Genomic DNA, 24,751 nt, shown 5'->3' on the forward strand with positions numbered 1-24,751 from the left:
AATGTATTTTGTCTTTCACAAATTGATCTCTGCATTTAAATGTATATTTTCAGACATTTTAATCGAAAAAACAAAACAAAAGACAGATTGTCCAACATTAATTTGGCGTACCCCTGCAGTAACTCAGAGGACCGAGTGTCCGATGCCCACGCCATTATGGAGGACTAAACATGACTTAAGTCTCAATTATTACTTGCATAAATTAATGTATAAATAAATACTGGAATTAAAGATACAACAAATAAATAGTTGCATGAATAAATGGGACCCCCTACCTCATTAACATATGGACACAAATACAAGTAGGTGAGCAAAAACGTATGAATAAATGTAAGGAATTTATTTGTACATGTATTCATTTATTTCAGCAGTTATTTATTCATGTATGCCTGCTTTAAAGGTTGAACATGGAGAATGAGCAGAACAGCGCCATCTAGTGTCTCAAGATTGTAGTCGCAACAACAGAAAATAATTCCAGCAGTCGGGTTGCCAGTTTCATTGACGAGTGTGTCGAGCGATCAGCCTGCGCCAAGTCAGTGATGCATCATACAGGTTAACGACTTATTTTGACTAATCAATTGATTTTACAACAATATTTTAGGTGAGCGAGTCCTCAACTGGAAGTCTTTCTTTGAGTGGTGTGTATTAGATTAACTCTCAACTCAAAATGATTCCTAGTTTCTGTAGCAACAACAGAAAAACCTGGCAACCTGCAATACTTGCCGCTATTGGTATAATGTAAACAGAATGTGACAGAAAGTCTTTGTCAAACCAGTCAAAGAAATTAAAATATTAATTCAGACAAAAAAATTTTTTATGGAAAAGCAATACTTTCATTCCGTATTATTTTTTTTAAATGTATAGCTTTTAATAAAGACACTACATATTCAACCTTTAATTCATTCATTTACATTTTGTATTTATTTATTTATTTATTTCAGTATTAATTTCTTCTTTTTTTTAATGTATTTGTTAATTTATTTCTGCATTTTTTTATGCTGTCGTCAGGTGGTAAAACTGAATAATCAGCTGGTGCAACCGGGTAAAATTGTTTAAACCAAATAAGTTAATGTGAAAAAATGGTTGGGAACTATAAAGGTACAAAGCTAATGATGTCATAGATTTATTTTGATATTTGTACGACAGTTTTTTAGTCTTTTAATTCAAATTGGATAATAAAAACGTGGAATTCCTCGCCAATAGATGCAATAATCTTGATTATTATTAATCCAAAACTCAACCACAAAATAATAATGTGTCAGGCACTGTTGATACACCAAGGTATACCTGCCTAAAATGTCACTAACAATAAATAGAAGAAATATAAGAGAAGTTCTTGCACCACCCGACATTTTCCCGGTGGTGAAGTTGAAAATACAGTCAAAAAATGACTTTAAAAACTTTTAAAAAGTATGTTTTACAAAATTAAAAGCCTTGTTCAAACGAATTGTCTTTGAAATTATGATTTATAATAAAATAAAATAAACGTTATTTAAGTACCTTTTAAAAAGCTTTACTTGTCATTGACCCATGTACTGAGACTCATAAGTCATGTTTGGTCACGCCTCACCGGTGGGTGGCGGTAATGAGCACAACCGTTGGTTGCCAACCGCCGATAAATTCAAAAAAGGAGAAGACGCGTCCTGCACTGACGTCACCGGCGTGTTTGGGGAGAAAGGCTGGAGGAAGATGGCGGGGTCCAAGGTGAAGCAGGACATGCCTCCTGCGGGAGGCTATGCTTCGTTTGATTACAAGAGAAATCTACCTAAAAGAGGACTCTCTGGTACTTACATCACACACACGCACTTAGATAAATGTAAATATGAACGTCCACACGCGAGCTCTTAAATATACACAGGCCACAATATGACAGTTGCTACTAAGCGAACAGCGGCTAATGCTAACGGGTCAGTGTCAGTTAGACACAAACATAACGTTATATACCGAAATACACATTATTAAGTTATGGGAGGGTCGTCTGTTGATGCCTGTTGTATGAAGGAACAATACCTGTGTCATTTGATAGTGTAATATGGAATTCTGTAAACATGTTTAAGCTGCTAAAGGACATTTTGTGCCAGTTATTATTGATAGTATCGAGAGCTCCTCGCTAACACCCGGTTCTTTGAAATTTCGTTATAATTTAAGGGTTAAGTCCAATCTGTAACATTATGTGCACACCACTCTTAAACGTATGTGCCTATTCTCTACATGTGGGGTGACTTTGGGGAATGGACTGGCAGAAGAAATCAATGTTGACGGGTGTTGGTAATCCTTGAAAACACTTCAAAGTGCTTGGAACTGCCTGAAACTTAAATTCGTATGGGGTGGCATATATGAATTAACGCAAAACATAATTCTGATAGTTTATAGCACTACAACAACTTGTGTAATGTAATGAACAAGTGCAATAGTAAGTATAGTGAATTCAGAGTATTGTATTGTATACAAATATGTAGTTTACCACAGTTCTAAGGTGCTGGAAAACGATGAAAATGCACCTTAAATGCTTAAAAAGTGCTTGAATCTGACCATGGATAAGGTTTAGGAACGAGGTATAGTTAGGAGGAAGGGGGTGAAGCAAACTGATGGGGTCATTATTATTTTTATCATTATTTGTTTTCTTTTCACTATCTTGGGTAGTGCAATCATGCCAAAAGAAAAATAAATAGTGATTAACTCTTAGGATAGATACAGTGGTGGTGAGCTGGTATACGTTATTAATGTATCGAAGATGTATATTAGTATGGAACAAGGGTAGGACTAGAAAAGCACAGTGCTTCTTCCTACAACATTTCACACATTCATTTACAAATATATTTTGTTAATTTGTTTTCAGTTATTATTTGCCATCTTTTGTTTTGTTCTTTCCTTTAAAATATATTTTATTGGGTTTTTTTTATAACTTTTTAAAAGGTTAAAAATAATGTTTATTCCTTTCTAAGTTCATTTTAGCAAAAGCAAATACAACTTAGCTGATGTGTAAAACTCTTGAGCTCAATTCATTAAACTCTGGGAACTTGTGTTGCACTCAAAGGTGCTCTACTTGAAATACTAGGAGAAAAAAAGTGGGTTGCTCCCACATGAATCTCAGGCCAATACGCAAAGTTTTTTAACGACCACATGAATGCAAGTGATGCATGGGTTGCAGAGCTGGGAGGGCGCAGGGGGCATGCCACTAGCGCTGGTATTGTTTTCACCTTGTGAACCTGTGTATTTGTCATCGTGGCAAAGTGTCCTGGAGTCACCTACTGTAGTGGAAACACATCAGAGGCAGTTTTGTCTGACTAGAAGAATAAGAATAAGAAGAATTCCTTTATTAGTCCCGCGAAGGGGGAAATTAATTTTTTTTTTTTTCACTCTATTTAATTTTTTTTCATTTTACACACACACACACAGGCCCGAAATACACACACATGCTCAGACAGGACTATGGACAGATTTTATTACTACGCCGTAACTGTGCCAGATACAGTCCTAAATCTTTACAGGTGTGTAGTTGAGATCAAAATAAAGGTAGAGTTCAGATGGGTGCGGTCTGAGCAATGGCACCGATAGTAGTTTGATGTGATTCCGTTGCAGTTTTATGAATCTTAATAAGATAATAGTTTTGTTAACTGATCGTGTTTTCTGCTTTGGACAGAGTTCATGCTTGAGTGTGAGTTACAAGTTGCTTGCGTTAGGTTTTCTACATGTGAGGCCTGAAACCGCATATCCTCACACATGAGAAGCTGTAACCAGAACTTTGCTTGTTTACATTTCCTTTATTCACAAAGTGACACCCAATAACCTATTGGTTTAATCTTGTTAACTTTCAAATAGACCCCCCCCCCCCCGCGCACTATAATTTTATTTCAACTGGTGCAGCAGGCTTTATATACGTATGTAAATAAATGGGTGTGGCTGAGCTGCAATGCCGGACAAGTATTTCTATAGCTTTACTCTTTTATGCTGCCATTGTGACAAACATCAGGGATGTTAAACCAGTTTATCAGTTTGTAGGAACTTGATGCCTCATGCCAGTGTTAGCCACACAGTAAAGACACAGAGCTGCCATTCATAAGCTCATAGACACTTCATTTATTCCTTCTTTGTAACAGTAGAGAAAGAAAGTTTGATACAATACAATTGTAATAAAATACAGTTAAATTGTCACTAATCATTTCTTTTATCAACAGGTTATAGCATGTTTGGCATTGGCATCGGCATCATGATGTTCGGCTACTGGAGGCTTTTTAGCTGGAACAGAGAGAGGAAGTAGGGTCATTCTTGCAACAACACTTTGTGTTTAAATGTTGGTAAATCTCTGAATAATAGTTCACAATCCGACTGGATCTAGCAGTGATGTGTTTGTGCATTTCAGGCGTTTGCAGATTGAGGAGCTTGAAGCCAGGATAGCTCTGATGCCTTTGCTGCAGGCAGAGCACGACCGAAGGTGACGCAACAACAACAACAAAAAGCTTGCACACAAACATGCTTAGTTTTTAAATAAAATGGTAACGCCTTCGTGCTAGCCTTTATGTAACAGCTGAATATCCCCTCTTGTCAGGTCTTTACGTATGCTGAGGGAAAACCTAGAGGAGGAGGCGGTTCTTATGAAGGACGTTCCTGGTTGGAAGGTAAAGAAAAGCTGTTCTTCTCTTGTGGACACATAACGCTGATTTCAGCCTTCCTCTACTGGGAAATGCAGCGCAGCTCTTGCTTGTTACTTCAACTTTAGGTTTTCAATACGGCCATTATACAGGGCGGTTTACAGATTTATCATAGCCGTCTTTTCATTTCATTCATTGTATTTATGTATTTGTATTTCAACCCTGCAGGGTCATTTCTAGATAATTTCAGGTTTGCAGTGCATGTATGAAAGAGGCATGGGGGTACACAGCATAGCATGTCCCATACATTGCAGCAATTCATTTTAAGTTTCTTGGTGAGAAGTTGCAATGTTATTTTTTACATGAAATCAAGTCAGACACTAAAATGTAATGCATGGTAGCTGTTTGAGTAGCAATAACGCATACATCTTTGTCAGTAGTTTTAGTAAACATCCCAGCAGCAGCATTTGAAACTTGTATTTCTTATTGGTAGATAATTAACATCAGTGTCTTAATGATAAAAGCTTTGTGTCCTGTTAACACTCCTGCAGGTTGGTGAGAACGTTTTCCACACAGACCGCTGGGTCGCCCCTCTGACAGAGGAGCTGTTCAACCTCCGGCCCCGCGAAGAGCTTTTACACAAGCGTTTTGGCTTCCTGTGGTACGTGTGAGCGGCAGCACCACCTTCAACAGCCAGCTACACGTGGACTCGAGCCCTCCCTCACTTCAGCTTGTAAATGTTCAATATTAAAGTATCTTTTTCTGTACCTCATCCTGGTTTATGCATTATTTTTATGGATTGGATTTCACAGCAGAGGCCTCTATGTACTGGAGAGAACAGGGTTTGTGGGGTTTACACAATTCCTGCCTAGAAGGTTTTAAATAAATTTCACTGTAGGGAATATTTTATTTATTTTATTAACCTTTATTTATACAGGTAAAATCTCATTGAGCCCCAGGGTCTCATTTGCAAGAGAGACCTGTTCAGGTCGGCAGCAGCAAAACACAAAGTTACAAACAAACTGAACACACAGGAGACACAACACAGAACACAAACAGTAAAATATTACAGTGCAAAGGGCAAAGAACAAGAAAAGTTCAAGTTAAATTATGTACAAGTGCAGACCCCCACAGACTGTCTCAACAGCCTTCCTACAAGCAGTGAAGTCCCCTAAAGAAATAAAGCTGGACAGCTTCAGCCTCTGCTGGAGCTGGTTCCAGGTCACAGGCGCAGCGTAGGAAAATGCCTTCTTGCCAAGCTCAGTACGGACTGACGGGACGGCAAACGAGATGTAGTCCAGGGACCGGAGGCTGCGATGGGACTGTTTCCGTACCAGATACATTGACAAATAAGATGGGAGCAGCCCGATAATGGATTTATAGACAAATAAATACCAGTGAGTGGTTCTGCGCATGGAGAGTGAAGACCAGTTTGTGAGAGAGTACAATGTACAGTGATGTGTGAGGGGTTTACAGCCAGTTATGAATCTCAAGGCCCCGTGATATGCGGCATCCAGTAGTTGCAGGGAGTGAGCAGAGTCATTTATATATACAACATCCCCATAGTCCAGGAGTGGCCACAAAGTGGCCGCAACAATACGTTGGCCTGGCTTTAAAAGAGAAACAGGCTCCATTTCTGAAGAAGACCCCAGCTTTAACCTCAATATGTAAAGTAACAAGAGTGTTAATTGTTTAATTCACTTCCAACAGTGGCGTCTAAGGTAATCTCACTTCTACCATTATCTGCATGGACACTCATTCCTGTTTAGTGGGATTTAAATACAAATTTCACAGGAGAAATGTCAGAGTGTTATGCGGATTAATTCATGTGTTTAACAAATTGGCATTTAAGAGATTCTACATTTGTTACATTTCATGCTATATTACACTTCTTCCCCACTTCATATGAAGCAAATACTGTACTTGCATTGATGTGGTCACTATTTATACTAGGTACTCATCTCAAGCACAAGTTTATTTAACAGGTGCATTATTAAGCAGACTGACTAAATGTGTGTTGAGTATATATAAAAATTCTGCCTAAAAAGGCATCAGGAAGAACAATTTAAAGAGGCAGGAGTATTTTTACATTGTTGGATATATACACTTTTGAATCCAAAAATATGTAAATCAAAGAAGTAAATCCAAGCTTTTTGTTACATGAAAAATGTTCAGGACACAATAAGCAGTTTGTCAATTTTATTTTGAAATTTCGAATACAAGAGAACAGCACCCAAGTGTCCAATTCAATTGGCATGAAAATTACCATCATTACATCCTAAGTGTAGGCCCACTTCTTGGAAGGGACTCATTACATGAAGCTGTTCAGGCACTAAGCTGTACAGCTCTGTCATCTTGCAGTTTCTCTTCAACCTTTGAACAGCAGCCACTAGCAACTTAAGTTTAACATTCACAAAGGCCTCAAACTTTAAGGCTGGTAAGGTCCTGGCAGGTTCCACCCATAAATCCACTGCTTACAGCCGCACCGCCGCTGTTGCACGTTGGACCTGTAACGCAGTAGCAAGAGATGATCAGCCAGGCAAATTTTGACTGCACCAGAAACAAGAAAATTTCACAGTAAACCAATTTACCTGATACCTGGATCTGCATTGATCACTGCCATCTAAAGCTGGATAATTCAGCTGTGAGAAGGTCCACTGACGCCACTGACGACCAGTTCACTCTAAAGAAAAGAGATCAAGGTGGATTAAGCCTGGCAGTTGACATTTGACACAAGCCAAATCACAAAGCATGCAACCCTACTTGGGAGTCTGAAACTCACCACTTATTCATATGCAAGGGGACAAAGAAACTGAATGGTCTAGACACCTTAGACATCAATTAGGACTGCTGTGGGACATTACTGGAGCAAATTTGAGGACTAGTGCAGTGAACAGAAGTGGACTGAGCACAATACTACCCATCAGTTAAGAGGCCAATGCTTTTTGGTGGACTCTGGGAGGAGCACCACAATCCAGAGGTGCTTCATAGAAACATTTTCTCAATGAACTTTTCCAATCGGGGGAGAGGCCAGGGCATGTGGTAGGCGACATCTGAAGCAGAGGACTAAAAACAACGGCTAACTTGAAGGTATTCATGGAAACAATGAGAACTGAGTTTGAAGGATGTGAGCAAAGCAAAAGGAGATTTTTACCTCACGTGCATTGGCCTACTTTCTCCACATATGACCTAGGCAAGAGCAGCTTTCATCCCTGATGAGCACTTGTTGGAAGGCGCAACACTTCACTCTCCAAGGACTTGTAGGTTTTTGAAGTAGCTGACCACTTGAACGTAATAAAGCATTAACATGACCAGAGACACCCGCTGATGTTTCCCAGCATTACCATGTGCCACTTTATGGGTTTCTTATTTAAACCTCGTGGAGGTCAAGGCATTTTGAAGTTGCCCAAAACATTTGGCAAAAATTAATACAGGATGCAGCGGGCCAAAAAACATTTTTTAATTTCAAATTGTTGAGCTCACAGGCAATTTGTGGCCTGAAAGTGGACTTTTAAAACACCCAATTAGACTTGCAACCTATTTGCCAATTTATAATTGCCCTCTAAATACTTGGGGCAGGTGACTAGTTCTCACGCATTACAGTGATATGAGCTCAGCTAGCTAAATTCCCCCATGCGGTTGTTTTGAAAGGCAAAGAATCAAGATTATTTTCCACAGTCTGTTTAATAGGCTCCATGAAGCCAAACTGACAAAGAAAAAAAAAATGTTGATCATACAAAGAACATAAAGTACAAAACTGTTCCCGGTTGAGATATTACTTTGGGGAAACGAAGTTACATTTTTCGATCACTTAAACAAGATTAGTCCATTTTACAGCACATTTAAAATGCAGAGCACAGAAGATACCTTGGACAGACTGTAGCATGCTGCAATTTGCAACTTCATGAACAGCCGGCCACTTCGGATGAGTAGTTCACCAGTCTGAAAGGAATTCACTCTTTTGGGAAATTGAACACACAGGAGCCTCGGCTAGACTAAGTTTGTTTTTTTTTAATAGTAAAAAGGAATTTAGCATAGAATCCCCCAAAAGTCTGTTTATGCGTAATTGGATTTCTTGCCTCACTCAGTTTAGAACCTGGCAAGAGGTAGGTCAGCCACAGTGACTGAGAGGGTAAATAAGCAAAAGGAAAAACAAAAACAAGCCCCATCGGATATTTCAATATAAAAATAAACTAAAGGAATCAAAAATCAGGAAACACTTTTACGTGCTGGACAAAAAGAAAAAAACAGAAGTCTACGGTAGTGGCCGTTCAACGAAAAGCCATGTGGGGGAGCCGAACTTATCAGATTACACAGATGCCTTTAGTTAAACAAACGACCTTTGAGGAGTAAAGATGCCCAATCAAGCAAGGAAAGTATTGAACTGTAATTTTGTAACATGGTTTGTTAAGGAATGACCAAAACTCATGGCTACATTTTTTAAGATGCTTGAGCTACTACAACAGAACTACAAAACTAAAGGTCAGCAATAACACGTGGACATTTTTCTTGAGGAGCGCATCTTTGAAATACGGCCAGCCAAGTGATGATCTTGAATCAGGGAGATGTTTACTCTTGTGTAGCTGAGGATAAGAAGTGGGCACACAGGTAAAGACACTGAAAGTTTCCAACACTCGAGTTTCACAACATCCCCTCAACCCACCAGACAAGTCCATAAACGATCCCTCAGTTTTTGCATAAGGGGCTCCATCCGCTGCGATATGAGCAATATCAGAATGAGTAGCTAAGTGTTTCAAATTGCCAGCCTCTTTATCAAGAGTGGGGCTGTGGGGGGGCTAGCAAAATTTGGCAACCGCAAAGAGAGGCATCAAGTTGGGCTCAGGTACAAAACTGAGGGACATACATTATACAAGCCTTCATATGTTGGGGCTGTGAAGTTTTAATTGTGGATGTTTGGTGACGCTCAGTGTGTTGCGTTCAAAAAGTGTAATGTTACGAATGCAACAATATATATGCAATACATTAAACTAGTTTGGAAAAAACCCATTTAAATTAAAGTTATTTTGGTGTCATTGGTAAAAAATGAGTGACAACCCCAACATAAGTCTACACAGAACAAATGCATATCATTGATGCTTACCATAGCTGTCATACTGATCGCGGTATGAGGAGCGTTCATATCCACCCTGACCCCTGTAAATTAAAAAAAAAAAGATTTTAAGAGTTGCATAATCAGCTTATGAATACAATAATTAGTCGGGACTCAGTGGATTTGTTTTCTTACCTGTTGTCTCTGGAGTAGCCCGAGTATCCGCCTCCGCCACTCCTGTACTGGTTTCCGCCACCAAACCTGCCCTCGCTGCCGAAGCTTCTCTCGCCGTAACTCCTGTCACCGTAGCTCCTATCACCGTTGTATCCGCCACCTGAAACAAGGAAACCGTTGACCAACACGACAAGAAGCGCAGCGCACATAGCGCTGCAGACTTATAAGGGCGCAGACAGCTAGTGTCCACCTCTTGAATAACCTCGTCCACCTCTCCCACGGCCGCCAAATCCTCCTCCTCGTGATCCTCTTGGGCCTGATGAGAAACCTCCTCTGGAGCGTCCACCCTTTCCTGCTTCATCCACACGAATAGACCGTCCATCCAGGCTCTGCAACACAAATTGGGACATGGTGTGTTTTTATTAAGTCAAAAAAAGCAAAAGGGTTTAAAATCCTAGTTCCAACTCATATTTAACCAATAATGGCTTCAGGTCTTATTTGCCCTCATATAAACAGACGATGTTGAAAAATAAAATTTTTAATTAAGTTAATATTCTTATTGTGATGGCTTTCAGTGAATTAAATAAACCATAGAAATGGCTATAAATCGTATTTTCCCTCAAACCAGGCTTATTGATTTTGTAAGGTAATTAATCATGATTTTAAATTTTAATAATATTCTTAAATGCCTTTAAGTGAATTTAAGTCACAAAAATGGCTTTAAATGTTTCCTCATAATAAAAACCAGGCAGGACGAAGTGCATGTGCGAGGATGAGACATGCATAAGTTCAAACAATTGCTTACTATAAAGAACTAATAATTTCGTTTAAAAAATAAATAAATGTAATGTTAAAGGTTTTTAATCTTACCTTGCCGTTCATCCCTTCCAGTGCGTCTTTAGCATCTTCTGAGTTATCGTATTTCACGAAGCCGAAACCGCGAGATTTGCCCGTCTCTTTGTCTCTGATCACATCCACTAATGGAGGGAAGAGAAAAAAGGCAAAAAAAAAAGCATTTAAAAACATGCAATAACAGAGAAATATATAAACACGTTAAATGTGAAGATATAAATGATTTAAAGCCGAGTAAACCGTGGATGCACGGAGGGATTCGTGGTTACCTTTCTCGATGGATCCGTATTTGCCGAAGGCCGCAGCCAGAGAGTCCTCGTTGGTCTCGAAGCTCAGACCTCCGATGAACAGTTTACCCTCGTCCGACATGTTTAATGTAGCTGTAAAACACATGAAATAGTCTTAAAACCGACAAAGAAAACACTAACATCTTAAAACAACCAATTTGTTTGTTAAAAACGTCGACTAACGTGGTGGGCTGAGCGGAACAAAGTAGGTCATCAACCGTCAACGGCTACGTCGATATTTATTCCGCTAAAAAACATTTTATTTCCTTTTTATCGGAACAGAGAAACACACGAGGCTTAAACATAGTCATAGTAACTATAATGTGTTTTACTATGATGAGTTAACAAAAGAAAACCCGCCATCGACGGTGAACCGGAGGCAGGCCTGCGGCCTACAAACGTGGTACCGTTAAGTTAGCGGATTATGTGGTGGTCGTCTTTCCTCCCGGCGCCATTTTGTAGCATCGAGCACTTTTGTTTCATCGCATGCCATGTTTGCCTCGTTACATAAGTGCTCGAGTAAAACACGGTAAATACACAATTTCGCCCATTTTTACACCAAAACACAAAACACAGCAGCCATTTTACATCTAGCGTTAGCATTTCCTGCTGTTTTTTTTTTTTTTTTTTTTTAAACAAACGCAGCATTAAATACCCAAATCAGGCAAACAGAAAGCTACTCAAAAATACATTGTAGATGAAGCTGTGCGTTCAACTGGCGTACTTACACCGTGAAAACTGGTTAACAATGAAAAGTGAGATAAATTACCTTTTTCTTTCAGTAGGAGGAAACGAACTGCTCAGGAGCGGGGCTGCGGGTCGAATGAGAGAGGGAGGAAGGAGCGGAGCGCTTTTCAATGCGCGGTGACGCCTTCTTCTGCGGCTCCTCTGGCGGAAAACCGCGTCTCATGGCGGGTCCACACCGCCCCCTGCTGCACCGGAGCGAGTGTAGGCCTCGGTCTCATGCAGGTCATAAGACACCCTAAATTCAAAAACTCTACTTTTAGTTGTTTTGTAATCATTTTCAATTCAATTGCATTAATTTATTGTGCCAAATCATAAAAAAGGTTATCTCAAGTGGTGCTTCTGCCTTAATACAGTCATACATATTTTATCTTATAGTTTCTCTACACTTAAATTGTCTGATCTTATTATCCGTGCATTTTATTTTACAAGTATTCTACTCTACTTTTTATATTTAACTAAGAATGTGTTGTTGTACTGCCTATTCTGCCCTACAAAGCCTGAGTGCAGATCTCTAATAACATGATTTCTGCAACATTTTGGGCCTGGAAGTATTGAGGTTAGGATTGATTTGGGTAATAATTATTAAAAGGCAAACTAGTAAACCACAATCCATCATCAGTATGCCAAATATTAATTTGTTGTGACAATAAACAAACTTTAAAGATATTTAAAGATTTTTAACCTCCAATTTTTGCGTAGTTACTGTAAGGGTTACATGCTATATTTACCTAAGGGTTTATTGTTTACTGTTTTTTGTTTTACTTTCTATATTTATTTAGCTAAGAAGCTTATTGTTTTTCTTATACTGGATTTTTTTATACCTCTTTTTTTCTACACAGGTTGAAAAAAGGAGGTAGTAAAGAGGGATCAATAAAGAGAAGTCTAAGTCTGAGTCTTGTACCACTAATTGAACTCAAACTCTCTAAGAAAATAAGTAATTTAATACATAAGTTTAGCGTTTCCTGTCATACTTTTGTTTTCTGGAGTTTAATCAATGACACCTTTGTTTGTTTGATCAAATAGTTCAGTCGTGTAATCGGAGCCGAATTACAAGCTAATCTGTTATGGCAAGATAGCGCAACTGTTGTTCAATTTAGGATAAGATAAACTTTATTGTCTCAGTGGGAAGATCGCCTTGGAATTCAGTCTCTGGAGGATAAAATCACAGCACAAAAACAACAGTGAAAACGACAACAAATACAGAAAAGTGCACTTGTAATACAATATACACTGTGACAGTGATCAGCGAAAAGAAGGACAGATACAGCATAGGCTGTCACATGTTTCAGCCTAGGTGTTATTTGGCTTTAATGGACAGAAGGAGGACGAAGCTGCCTGAGTAAACCAGGGTTTGTTGTTGTTGAATGTTAAGAAAGTTTAAGTTTGCACACAGGTCGTCCACACAAAAGCTTATAAAAGATGTCCGGGTGTCAGAGTTCATCTGGGTCTGGAGCCGCAGCCTCAAGAACACTCCCATCAGTGCAGCCAAAGCAGGCCTGTAACTCCAGCTTTGTCTCGTTGGTTCATACACTCACAGTCAAATATCACTTTTAGTATCGTGGCTCTTTCCGTAAATGTCCTGTCGTTTCTGCATGTCAAGAACATAAATGTCTGAATAACAAGTCACTTTAAGAGACTGGTGATGACAGTAATGTTAGTGGTCAGAAAAAAGGCCTGGACACAGAATTATCAGCAGGTTATAAATATTTTTCCTTTATTCTTTTTTTCCCTTTCTTGTGTTAACACTTTTATATTGCATAAGTAAAACATTTTCGAGGTTCATCCTCTGCACAGGACAAAACATACAGTTTACATTCAAGACATGTACATTTAAGGCAATTTAATACGTAACAAACTTACAGTAAGGAGTCATTGTACAAAACACCAAGACGTAACAATGAGTCACTGAAGGACACACTCGTTGAACATGCTCAGTGACAGCATCAGGACTCAAATTCCTTGGACCTTTTGGGGCTTACATTCTTCTGAAATTCTCATTATGTGTAAAAATAGCTACAAAGCATCTGAGTTCACTCTGCTTCTCTCCCACGAGTTCAGAGGTCAGCTCTGTGTCCCTTCGATGGATCCCTCTTTTCACCAGAGAGCTGCCACTGCTATCGTCACAGTGATCCTTTCCGTCCAGGAGACTAGCGACGGTGGTGACGATGCTGGTACGGGTGAGACGTCTGTGAGTTCCTGCGAGTCCGCCTGCGAAGACGCCTCTGGTTCATCAAATACTGAAGCCGTTCTAACTTACAGTGAAGCGTTTGATTTTCCTGCGTGGATGAGCAGGTCGAGGGACTCTCCTCACCTATACAAGAGAAGGGAGGTCATGGATCAATCACTTCATCGTAAATAATATATATATTCATGAATTATGCATTTTGTGGGTTTAGAAGAGTAAAGAGAAGGAAGCTCAACACATACAGTCACACTGAATTTGACAATAACAATTTGACAAATGGGAATTAAATGACGTGAAATAGAGCATACACTATGATTTATCATATTCATCAAGTATGGGAAATGCAGTTCATAAGTGTAGGTCAAAAGGTCTAAGTACACAGGAAACACCAGAAAAAACCCCAGATAAAATAGAGGATAAATCAAAAAAGAAAGCAAAGTAATACAAACACAAACTCCTACACTATGACCCTGTACATAAGCACTCTCTATGGGCCACTCCCGGCACCAACAGCAATTTATTCTCGTATCTTTGGCCCTGTTCAAACCTGGCATTAACATGCGTACTGGGTGATCCTATCACAGGCGTCGTTTACGCTGGGGACATGTCCCCAGCACTTTAAGTGAAGTTTAATTTGTTTAAAATGTTTGGAAAAATAGCTTTTGACATGATGACAATTGACAATTTACTGATGAGAGGTGATGAGAGGTGATGTGAGTCGACGTTCCCATAGTCACATGACCATGTTCATTGGATAGTGGCAGTGTGAAAGAAGGAGACGTTAAAGTTAGCTTAAACATGCTAAAGAAAAAACAAAAGGATAGAAGGACAAGCTATTTCGGAAAAAAACAGACCTAAGTATGGATCATAGTGTTGGATGACTGTTTCAACAATGTTACAGGGAGACGGGACAGTGGCATGGTGAAATATTTTATCGTTGCATAAGGTTGTTCTTGTCACCAAGTGGTTGTTTTTTTATGTGAAAAAGTGTCCCTGCCACTTTTCAACACAAAGTGACACTCATGGTTTCTAGTACAAGTGGACAGCTTTAAGTTTAGATGTGAATGCACCCAAAATGTATTAAGGACACATTTAACATGAAGAGCCGATTTCTCAGACCACATTCAGACGTGGTCTGAATATGTCGCAGGGTGTAGACACGTGTCCTGGGCCACCTACTCAACTGACATTCTCTGTGTATGCGGAACTACAGTACGTACCCATTCGTCTGAGCTCTGTGCATTTTGGCCATGTTTGTATTTTTAAACATTACTATTTTAAACGTATTTCTCATGTCAAAGGAACCACTGAGAGTGAATCTTGTGTTCTGGATGTAATCATGGGGGACGTGTCGGTGCTGTTGCTCCTACTCTAGCCTATACAAATGGAAATGATGTGTTTATTTGCATATGGAGGGGGAAGTGAGAACCGATCTCATGTGGTCACTCAAGACGCATGTGAATGCCAGGTGTGAGCAGGGCCCACAGGCACCTCCCCGGCCCGACACCTCTGCTCCTACACACACAAAGAGCACTCAACTCATGAATTTAGACAAAGTAACAGCCACTCCTCACTCATTGTTGTGTGTGATTAAAATGCAGCCTTTTATAATTATCCCAGCACCAAACATTGGGTCAGTGTTCTTCTATTGTGAGCAAATGCAACCATGGGGTTTTAAAATTTTTAAATGCACCCCCCCCCCCTTTATTCCTGTTCTTGTTCCTGAAATATATATATAAATGCATAAGAAATGTTTTATGAAAGCAACTTGAGATTGAGTGTTTAATATAATGTATTCACCTTGAGTTTCACTGAGGCGCTCTGCCGTCTGGGACTCCAGTATTTTGCTTCGCTCCTCTGTAGTGAGCAGTGGGCTGGCTGGAGGGTTCGAATCTGGACAGCGGAGATTAGAAGGGGCAGGCTGGGCCCCCTGGTGGTGGTAGGCAGCTCTGATCAGGTCGTTGAGGATCTGGAGAATGATGCTGATGCCACGGCGAGGATGGCTGATGCCGCTCGGACTGCACGGGGCCAGAGTGCCTGATGGGATAAGAAGAGACAAGGAGGGAAACGTATGAGGTGGGTGAAAAGAAGAAGTGATACAAACTGAGATAGAAGACATTTGAGCTACAACAATAAATACAGTATATAATATATTAAGTGGAGATTGAAATTAGAGAACAAAGTATAAATTCTTGATTTATTCTGAAACATTGTTATTTTTATTGTTCAGAATTTGATAGAACATATACTGTGGATATACCACTGCTGTACTAGCATGTTGTTTTTTTAATAACCAAGGCACTTCAACAAAAAACCTTTATGTTGTGAGAAAACAGTGAGCAATATTAGAGAACAGTAACCAAGATTTAAACAACGTTTTCTTAGGGAAATGGGATTAAAAATTGAATAGGAAGTGTAGAGGCCCTTTCTTTGAATGACTTCAGCACATCTGCGCCCACAGGACAGCACTAGTTTCTCACACTGCTCTGGTTTGATCTTGGTCCATTCTTCTTCAGTCTCTTCCACAGTTCAGTATCTGTAGTGTCTCTTAGACATTACTTTGGTGCTGAGTTTTTTCCAGAGATTCTCTATGGGGTTTAGATCTGGACTCTGAGCTGGCCATTTCATTGTTTCAATATTATGAGCTTCAAAGAACTTCTTAACCGGTTTTACAGTGTGACAGGGGGCATTGTCTTTTATGAAAATTGCAGCTGATTGGGAGACAATTGCAGTGAGGGTATAGCATGTTGCTGAAGGACGTTCACATAAACATTTGCATTCACCCTGCCATGGAGCTGTACAATAGGCCCAACTCCTGCTGCAGAAAACATCCCCCAAACCAGGATTCCCCAGACATTCTCCAGACCATTCCCAAAACCTCCTCCAAATGTAACTAACTTCCTCACACACTGTGGTTTCAGTCTTTCCCCAGTCCTGCGCCCAACATAATGTTTCCCATCAGAGACCGATACATTGAACATACTCTCATGACTGAAGTCATTCTGGACCAGTTCTCCTCTGTCCACACAACATGCTCAACAGCAAAGGCAAGTCTCGCCTCTTTATTCTTTCTGCTGTAGAGAGGTTTGGTCACTGCAGAATGGGCTTTCAGTCAAATGAGGAGACACTGTGTGCAGAGACAGATCCTTGCCCGGTTCAGCACTGAACTGGTGAGCAAGTCCAGCTGCAGTGTTGAACCGTTTCCCCATTAAGACTCTTTGCATAATGCTCTCCTCTCCTGCACTTGTTTTACGAGGACGAGCATCCTTTTTGAGGGATTTAATGGAATCTGTGTCCTTTTAATATTCTTGAAATCACAAAGTTGGCAAACGCCCAACCTCTCTTGCGGTGGTGCAGAGGGTCATCCCTTTGGCATTCATCTGGACAACCTGCTGTCTCAGGGTTTCACTCACCTTAGAGCAGCTCATCATCTTGCAAAGTAAGTAGTTTTGCATCAATTAAGTAAAATGTCACCAAATGCCAGATTAAAACAATAACTGGAAGATATCTGAAGGCGTTCTTTAATTTTTTTCACAGAATAAAGGTTTTGGTTGAAATCCCTTGGTTATTTTAAAAAAACATACTAGTACAGCAGTGGTTTAGCCACAGCTGATATTATATCAAATTCTGCACAATAAAAGTAACAGTATTTCATAATAAATCAAGTATTAATACTTTGTTCTCTAAATTTGATCTCCACTGTATATGTTAGACTATTAAATTATGGTCTATCTTTATCTTATTCTATTTGGTGTATTTTAGTTGTTGTATTTAGGTTCTTATATTTCTTTTTCTTGTTCTACCTCATATATATTTCAAGGACTTATTTAACGTTCTCTCTTTCTATCTTACTTAAACTAATCAAAAACGATTGTATTCTCACTGCTGTCTTATGTCGTCTTCAGGCCTCTGCTGCTCACACACTTACCGGAAAAAGTCCCGGAGAAGACGCCTGGAGAGTGGCTCACAAAACTTTCTATGACTGCTCCTGGCTGCTTACACAGCTCTGCAGGAGATGAGGCATCAACATTGCTCTGTAAAACAAGAGGGGGAAAAAAAAAAAAAAATATATATATATATACATATCCATGAGCAATAAAAACAAAAAGAACTGTTAAAAACTGGACATTTTGAACTCTAAAATGGCTTGTTATGCAGGTTATGTTACTAATACATATATTAAAAACCATTCAATATGATTTGGATTTACTTTTGCAGCAGAATATGTACCTCTTTGAAAGTTGAGGCCGGCACTGGGCTCCGGGGTCCAGGAATGGAGCCGGTGGGAGCAGGTGAACACACTGGTGTGGCTGCTGGTAGTGGACTACTTGGGTGTGGACAAGATGGTGTTGAAAGAACACGAGAAGATGTGTGAGGAGGACAGGACTGATGCAGAGGTGCAGTGCTGAGTGAGTGGGAGCTGGGAGCTGTTGAGTTAAAGGAAGTTCTGGGTCTTTGAGCGCTTAGTTGGATCATGGGCGTAGACTCAGAAAAGTCCGGGGCTGGAGAAGAGGTTTGAGAAGCAGGTGAGCTGGAGGAGTCAGGGTGGCCCATCGCGACGGGAGAGGACAGGCTAGTTTGAAGCTCGCTGTCGCTCCTGGATCTCAAGTCCTGGTGCTGCTGAAGCTCCATCACGTTCTGAGCGGACAGTTGGAGCTGCACATACATCACCTGGGCACCAATGCCCAGGTTAATGGTCAGAGCTGAGCGGCCAGACAGGAAGTCACTGATCTGCAGGATAATTGGGAAGACAATCGTTAAGATTTTGGTGACATTTGTGGTTACCATAGAAACAGCAAATGTGGTTTAATACTTTAGCAAACATTCAGTGAGCAGCTACTTTGTCAGAAATACAACAGCAGAGAAGCTGATGTGTGTTTACAACTCGAGAAATAGAGACAAAAGTTATCATGGCTTGGATTAAGATGCATGCAATGATTGCATTCCTGTGGCGTACCCAGCCAGTAGCTATGACAACTACTATATAGAGGGAAACAGAAATGTATACAGTGAATGATACTGCAAAAAAAATGAGATTTGCTTTCAGGAAAATCTTCATGATTATAACTTGAAACAAACTTTAGGGCCACAGCTCTCTGCTTTACCTCCCTCTTCAAGAGAATCATGTCACTGTGTGTGTGTGTGTGTGTGTGTGTGTGTGTGTGTGTGTGTGTGTGTGTGTGTGTGTGTGTGTGTGTGTATGTGTGTGTGTGTCAGTGTCATTGTCAGTGTCAGTGTCAGTGTCAGTGATCAAATGAATAATCCCATTGCCTTTGTGACAGACATGCCCTAATGCAATAATGTATGCATGTGTATACATGTCTTCCTTACACGTCAAAGAATGTGTGGGGTTTTCGTATCAGCCCATATTTTCCATGACAGCTGAATACGTTGCTGTCCAATGAAAACCATACATCAAGTTTGTTCCTTTACGGGTTTAGAAAATCACCACACTACTTGAACAGGTTAACCATTTAAAACCCCAAAGAATGAAAAGGTGCATTTGGCATTCTTGAATAATAACCAGAGTTAGTATGTGCAACTTCCACTTAAATACGCTGGAAACGGTCAGTTTTGTTGTTGTTGCCTTATTTTCTTCTTGTTTTGATGTGTCTTACTTTCTACCTGCCAATGTGACAAGGGATGCAAATTAGCTGCCTGGGTGCAATCCAACACATATTTATTTATATGTAAATATCCATTAATATGTTCTGTCCCATCTAAAAAAATAAAAAAAAAATACATAAAAAGGGCATTGTCACAAAGCTGTGAACAAAAAAATGTTTTAGTGCTCTGTTATACGGACTCAATCATAAACAATCTGTTCTTTGCACATCATTACAGTACTTTTGATATATTAGTTAGTTAGAAGTAAGGTAGTTATCCTGTATATACATTATAAATTATATATAATATGATTATTAGAATTCTGTTTTTACAAATATATGTTATCTGTATAATATTGTTAAATATGTTGTTTGTATAGCTAGAGTTTGAAGATTCTGAAACACACACTGATGCATACTTTCCTTTCCCCTCACCTCATTCACTCATGTCCATGTATTTATGCCACAGCCATAGAAGAAAAAAAAGACTAACCTGGACTTCTGTTAAACTTTCCAAGACGTCCATCATAGTTCTCTCAGCTCTGGCTGTGGAGCACTGTGGAGAAAACAGGACACATGACATCTCTAAGTCACGACAGTGAGTTACAGGTGCACACGCCGGCTCATACTTACCACCAAACCGGATTCAATGGCAGGGACCAGGGTCAGTTTGCTTCCATCTGCTACACCCAGGTCCAACAGTTTGCCTGCAGTCAGCTGCCTGCCGCATATAAGGAGCATAGATTAACACAACAATACCAAAGAGGGGTGACGGATGTGTTGGATTTCACATGAAGCTCACCTGTCTCTATGCAGGAGGACGATTCTGTCAGTTTGCAGTCTGAGTTTGTGGGAGATGTGCGTCCTGAGTCCCTCCACAGTCTCTCCAAGGGGGACAGAGAGCTCCACCGGGCTGCCGGTAGTCGAGGTGACGGACAAACGCATGGTGGGCTGCCCGGTGGAGACCCCAGCACCGCAGCCTGAGGACTTGCCCGGGGTGAAGTTACAGAGGCCCCGCTGCTGCTCCATTCAGCCGGTTTACTGTCAAATTAAAGGTCCGAATTAAAACCAGATGGTGGTCTCTCGACTGAACTGAGGCGAGGTTTGACTGTGTTTTTCTTTTGAGTCTTGCTCCTCATTCCTCAGCGTGACACAAAAACCAAAAACATTACAGGGAGGTTTTTAAAGCACCACAGACTGCAGAGGTTCCTCTTGTTGGCTTTGACAGACGCAGCAATACTCCACCGACCATAAAACACCTCAACTCTGTCAGTGCAGGCCCCGCCCCCTCGGACACACAGCCAATCAGCGGGAGGCCCGAGACCACTCTGCCTGTAGCGTCCAATCAGGAACGCCTGTCTCTCACATGGCTCCGCCCTGTTTTGTGCCTCACTCACCATTCATAAATGATGCAATCTGCAGAGCACTACAACCATTTGCACAGAATGTCTTCTTCGTTATCCCAATCAAAAGAGACACACTGTCTTGAAATAGTTTAAATGATTATTCAAAGCGTACCACGGAGTTAAGTCACATCATGTCAGACTCAGTGTCCACCACCCACAAATCTCCACTTCCTAATGAGCCTTTTTATTAGACTACATTGGGTTTTCTCCCATGATGCTCTGTTTGTGTAAATAAAACATATATTACCGCATCAACCACTTACTCATGTGTATCTGTGCAGACTATGGACAGTGTTTAAGTGTAAACCCTGAACTTAATGATCATAAAACTCGTGAGCCTGGAGGTTTTCTGCTTTTTTTAGGTCTAAACATAGAGGGGGTGCAGATTATTAAGAGATCAGAGATAAATATGCGATTTTGTCCTATAGGCTATATAAATAAAATTGACTCAAAATCCAGGGCACATTCGTCAAACTACAACTCACTATAAAAAGTACAATAATAAAAAAGAATCCCTGCTCATTAATAAAGAAGAGTTTGCAGTTTTATATTGTGATTTACAACTACAAAGAAGTTCAGGCATGTAGTGAAAAGTCAAGTCAAGCTGGTCTATTTTACTCAAATAGCTCAACTTCACAAATTTGAATTACAAAATATATTTCTATTTTAATCCTGTTGACAGGCAATTCTGTATGTATATGTATAAATGTATATAAAGAGAGTTTAAATACATCTCTCAAGGTTACATGCGTGCTGAGGCTTGTCCCAGCTCGCACTGGGCTGAAGCAGCAGGGAAACACCCTGACCAGCTCATCACATGCACATCTATGGCTGCAGTATATTCTCGCTGTTCTGCTGGTGGGAGGAGACGCCACAGACAGCATCCACCCTTTGTTCTCTGCAGTCTTTTTCGTCGGCAGCTGTTTAGTATTCGTGTCCCACCTCTGGTCCACAGCAGGATCTCTGGGCTGCACCTGTCACATGACTCGCAGCAGAGAGAGGACCAGCTTGGAGTAAAGTGACGTAGGACGCCGGGATAGGGCAGGGAAATGCAGCTTATATGTGTCCACCACACTCCTCACAGTGGCTAAATATAGCTACACCCACAACACCCCCGCTTTATCCAGCCTGCGTCACTCCACTCCCTTATCACCTACCTCCCTTCTTCACCTCACCCCCACACTCACTCCTCTCCTAAATGCAGACATGTTTTCCTCAGTGTCTGAAAACCTGTGAGAAAAACAGCATCTTCTCCTTTTCTGTTCTGTTTTGCTTTGCATATGTTTCCGTAGATTTCCATCTGCAGTTGTTTCTTCCTTTAATGCTTCACATACATGCTCCAGAAATGTGAGAGTTATACACCTCTATACATTTAAAAACCATACCTTCATCATAATCTTTCACTGGAACTCTAAAAGAATCCCACACTGATCTCTTCTTCGTCTTTTCTCCTTCCTAAGTGATTTGATAAACTCAGTGTCTTGTCCTCCCTCTCTGAGCCTCCCCCAACCACATTCCTCTCCAACATTTCTATGGCAGCATGCCACCCCCCAACGTTTCACCCAGGCGAGTTAGAAGGGAGAGGTTGCTGCTTTACATTCTTCGGGCCTCGCTGAGAACAATTCCACAGGATGTCCTGCTCTCCAGACGCAGCTCTGACGTCAACTGTCCTGCAAAACAAACACACACACACACACACACACACACACACACACACACACACACACACACACACACACACACACACACACACACACACACACACACACACACACACACACACACACACACACACACACACACACACACACACACACACACACACACACAGAGTGTTCATCCTCTCCTCCACATTCCTCCCACCCTACATAGCCCCTCCTGGCATCATTTCCCAAATGTTTCAATTCTCCGGTATGTTGCACCTTAAGAATTGCGGGAATTTCCGAGATAAAAAACAACAACATTTGTATGTGAGGAATCAGTCCTGAATATTTTAACAAGAATCTCAATGACAGACTGAGAAAATCATCAAACGGTGGTCACATTTGTCTGAAAATACAGAAATGCACATGGAGGAGCGCGCCTATGGCTCTTAACTGATGTTAAATGTATTACTTTATATCCTTAATTGGAAGGAAACATCTTTAATAACTGCTTCAAATGAATTTCCAGTCACTGTCTTTATGGCTCAGCTATCTATACTGTAAAGCACAGCAGACTGAAATACTGTTAATTTATTTCATTCAATTCAATTTCACTTCAATTCAATGTGATTTATAGTGTCAAATCATAACCAAATGTCAAGAAACATTACATATAGAGTAGATCTAGACCACACTCTATGACTTATTTATTATTTAGAGATCCCCCATGAACAACTTCAAGCTGCAATATCTATATTTATCTAATGCTTATTTTTCAGTATTTATTGGTACATCAGTATTTAGCCTGGACCATATTCTCCATACGCTGAGCCAAAATACCCAAAGAGGTACAACTATGTCACTGAGTCTGATTATTTAGGCATTGACGGATTAGTTATTGAGTAAAAAATTTGATGAAATGATCAAACTCAACATATTAAGTTTCTTAAGAACGTTGAAGTTATGGGATTTTACCCAAAATTGTAATTGCATGATTAGATATAATCACCTTTAAGAAGCTTTCGACTCAGAAGTTACAGCATAACTTAAAGCAAAAACATATGTACAAATTAAAAGTTGAATTCATAAAAACAAAGCTTTGTTAGACTTAATAAACTCAGGGGTTTTGCTGCTGCTGCCTTACCTGGTTATGATATACGCTACGTTGGCATGTAAGGCTTTTTAAGAAGAAGAAGAAGAATTACTTTATTTATCCCGCAACGGGAAAATTGAATTTTTTCACTCTTATTATTAATCATGTTACACACACAGGCCCGAAATACACACACATGCACAGACCTATACATGCAATTAAGGAGAGATGTTAGAGCGAGGGGGCTGCCAGTGACCAGCGCCCTGAGCAGTTGGGGGTTCGGTGCCTTGCACAACAGCACCTCGGCAGTGCCCAGGAGATGAACTGGCACCTCTCCACCCACCAGTCCACGCTCCATACATGGTCCACACAGGGACTTTTATGACGGTATCTGAAAACCTGCTGCATGACATTATTCAATAAGTCATTAAAGAATAAACGAAAGAGGAGAGGGCCGAGGACAGAACCCTGTGGAATTCCTGTTTCCCGATAGATTACATCATAGTTACAAGATGGATATTAAGATAGATATTAAGAAAATAACTACACATGCTAGAAATGATTTGACCAAAGATATTCTTTTAGTTGAATCAGCGTACAATACACAAGATTACATCTTAGGAGTGACACTAACACTTAAATCAAAATAAAGTGTGCCCAAGAAGGAAAACAAAGTCTTAAGATTGAAATATTTTTGCAGCCACAGTAACTGAATTGCTTACTACAGTCTTTTTATATCCTGTATGATAGTTTTTGCATTGAGTGTGGGTGAAGAGTAACATCCCTGCAATAAATATCCATAACAGGCTACATGTCTTTATATGATTATATGTCTAAAAGTTACAGATGTTCTTAGTGCCGACATTGGCAACATTTGTTTCTTCAACAGGAAAAAAACTCCCCAAGTCCTTGAAAACCATATGCTGTGTTTGTATTTCAGATATTTGAAGCTCTTAAGCATCTTCAGATATTTGAAGAGACTTTAGCCGCTCTTAAGCAAATGGAAAAGAGACTGAGGGGCTTAAAATGTCCCAAACATATAGTTGGTTTATTATTTGTCCCCTTAGGGAAATTCTTTTTCACATAGACATACATTTATACAGTTATAGAGTTGTA

At 40.2% G+C, this 24,751-nt stretch overlaps 3 protein-coding genes across 6 annotated transcripts; 1 reads left to right on the top strand and 2 right to left on the bottom strand.

The window, feature by feature from the left end:
- Nucleotides 1-1,655: 1,655 nt before the first annotated feature.
- Nucleotides 1,656-5,364, top strand: ndufa13 (NADH:ubiquinone oxidoreductase subunit A13). The gene is made up of 5 exons (XM_083929174.1): nt 1,656-1,783; nt 4,179-4,257; nt 4,364-4,435; nt 4,550-4,619; nt 5,144-5,364. Exons 1-5 carry the CDS (start codon nt 1,690-1,692, stop codon nt 5,261-5,263), a joined length of 435 nt encoding a protein of 144 aa, XP_083785300.1. The 5' UTR covers nt 1,656-1,689; the 3' UTR covers nt 5,264-5,364.
- A 1,412-nt stretch (nt 5,365-6,776) lies between these two features.
- cirbpa (cold inducible RNA binding protein a) lies at nt 6,777-11,799 on the bottom strand. 4 transcript variants are annotated; one of them, XR_014593517.1, is made up of 8 exons: nt 11,725-11,799; nt 10,938-11,048; nt 10,687-10,793; nt 10,067-10,205; nt 9,838-9,976; nt 9,694-9,746; nt 7,184-7,275; nt 6,777-7,099 (listed from the first exon to the last, which is right to left on the bottom strand). XR_014593517.1 is itself a non-coding variant. In XM_083928379.1 (7 exons), exons 2-7 carry the CDS (start codon nt 11,035-11,037, stop codon nt 9,162-9,164), a joined length of 531 nt encoding a protein of 176 aa, XP_083784505.1. In that variant the 5' UTR covers nt 11,038-11,048; nt 11,725-11,799; the 3' UTR covers nt 8,018-9,161. The 4 variants fall into 4 exon arrangements, 3 of the variants coding, with proteins under 3 accessions (XP_083784505.1, XP_083784504.1, XP_083784503.1); XM_083928379.1 differs by lacking the exons at nt 6,777-7,099; nt 7,184-7,275 and adding an exon at nt 8,018-9,175 and having other exon boundaries at nt 10,088-10,205; XM_083928378.1 differs by lacking the exons at nt 6,777-7,099; nt 7,184-7,275 and adding an exon at nt 8,018-9,175 and having other exon boundaries at nt 10,079-10,205.
- A 1,797-nt stretch (nt 11,800-13,596) lies between these two features.
- Nucleotides 13,597-20,635, bottom strand: LOC310958065 (midnolin-like). The gene is made up of 7 exons (XM_083928870.1): nt 20,296-20,635; nt 20,127-20,214; nt 19,987-20,049; nt 18,118-18,618; nt 17,816-17,921; nt 15,688-15,924; nt 13,597-14,013 (listed from the first exon to the last, which is right to left on the bottom strand). Exons 1-7 carry the CDS (start codon nt 20,520-20,522, stop codon nt 13,850-13,852), a joined length of 1,386 nt encoding a protein of 461 aa, XP_083784996.1. The 5' UTR covers nt 20,523-20,635; the 3' UTR covers nt 13,597-13,849.
- Between the last annotated feature and the right edge of the window lie 4,116 nt (nt 20,636-24,751).

Source organism: Echiichthys vipera, assembly GCF_963691815.1.
Source record: "Echiichthys vipera genome assembly, chromosome: 15".
NCBI classification, from domain to species: Eukaryota; Metazoa; Chordata; class Actinopteri; order Perciformes; family Trachinidae; genus Echiichthys; species Echiichthys vipera.

Bases quoted from the DNA above. Each gene is read 5' to 3' on its own strand.
- ndufa13 (XM_083929174.1), top strand. From the start codon at position 1,690: ATGGCGGGGTCCAAGGTGAAGCAGGACATGCCTCCTGCGGGAGGCTAT. The intron at 1,784-4,178 runs GTACTTACATCA...TTTTATCAACAG, and splicing joins ACCTAAAAGAGGACTCTCTG to GTTATAGCATGTTTGGCATT. The intron at 4,436-4,549 runs GTGACGCAACAA...CCCTCTTGTCAG, and splicing joins CAGGCAGAGCACGACCGAAG to GTCTTTACGTATGCTGAGGG.
- cirbpa (XM_083928377.1), bottom strand. From the start codon at position 11,037: ATGTCGGACGAGGGTAAACTGTTCATCGGAGGTCTGAGCTTCGAGACC. The intron at 10,206-10,686 runs GTAAGATTAAAA...TTTGTGTTGCAG, and splicing joins TGGAAGGGATGAACGGCAAG to AGCCTGGATGGACGGTCTAT. The intron at 9,977-10,066 runs GTGGACACTAGC...TCCTTGTTTCAG, and splicing joins TGGACGAGGTTATTCAAGAG to GTGGCGGATACAACGGTGAT.
- LOC310958065 (XM_083928870.1), bottom strand. From the start codon at position 20,522: ATGGAGCAGCAGCGGGGCCTCTGTAACTTCACCCCGGGCAAGTCCTCA. The intron at 20,050-20,126 runs GTAAGTATGAGC...TTTTCTCCACAG, and splicing joins CCATTGAATCCGGTTTGGTG to TGCTCCACAGCCAGAGCTGA. The intron at 15,925-17,815 runs GTAAGTGTGTGA...TTATCCCATCAG, and splicing joins CTTCTCCGGGACTTTTTCCG to GCACTCTGGCCCCGTGCAGT.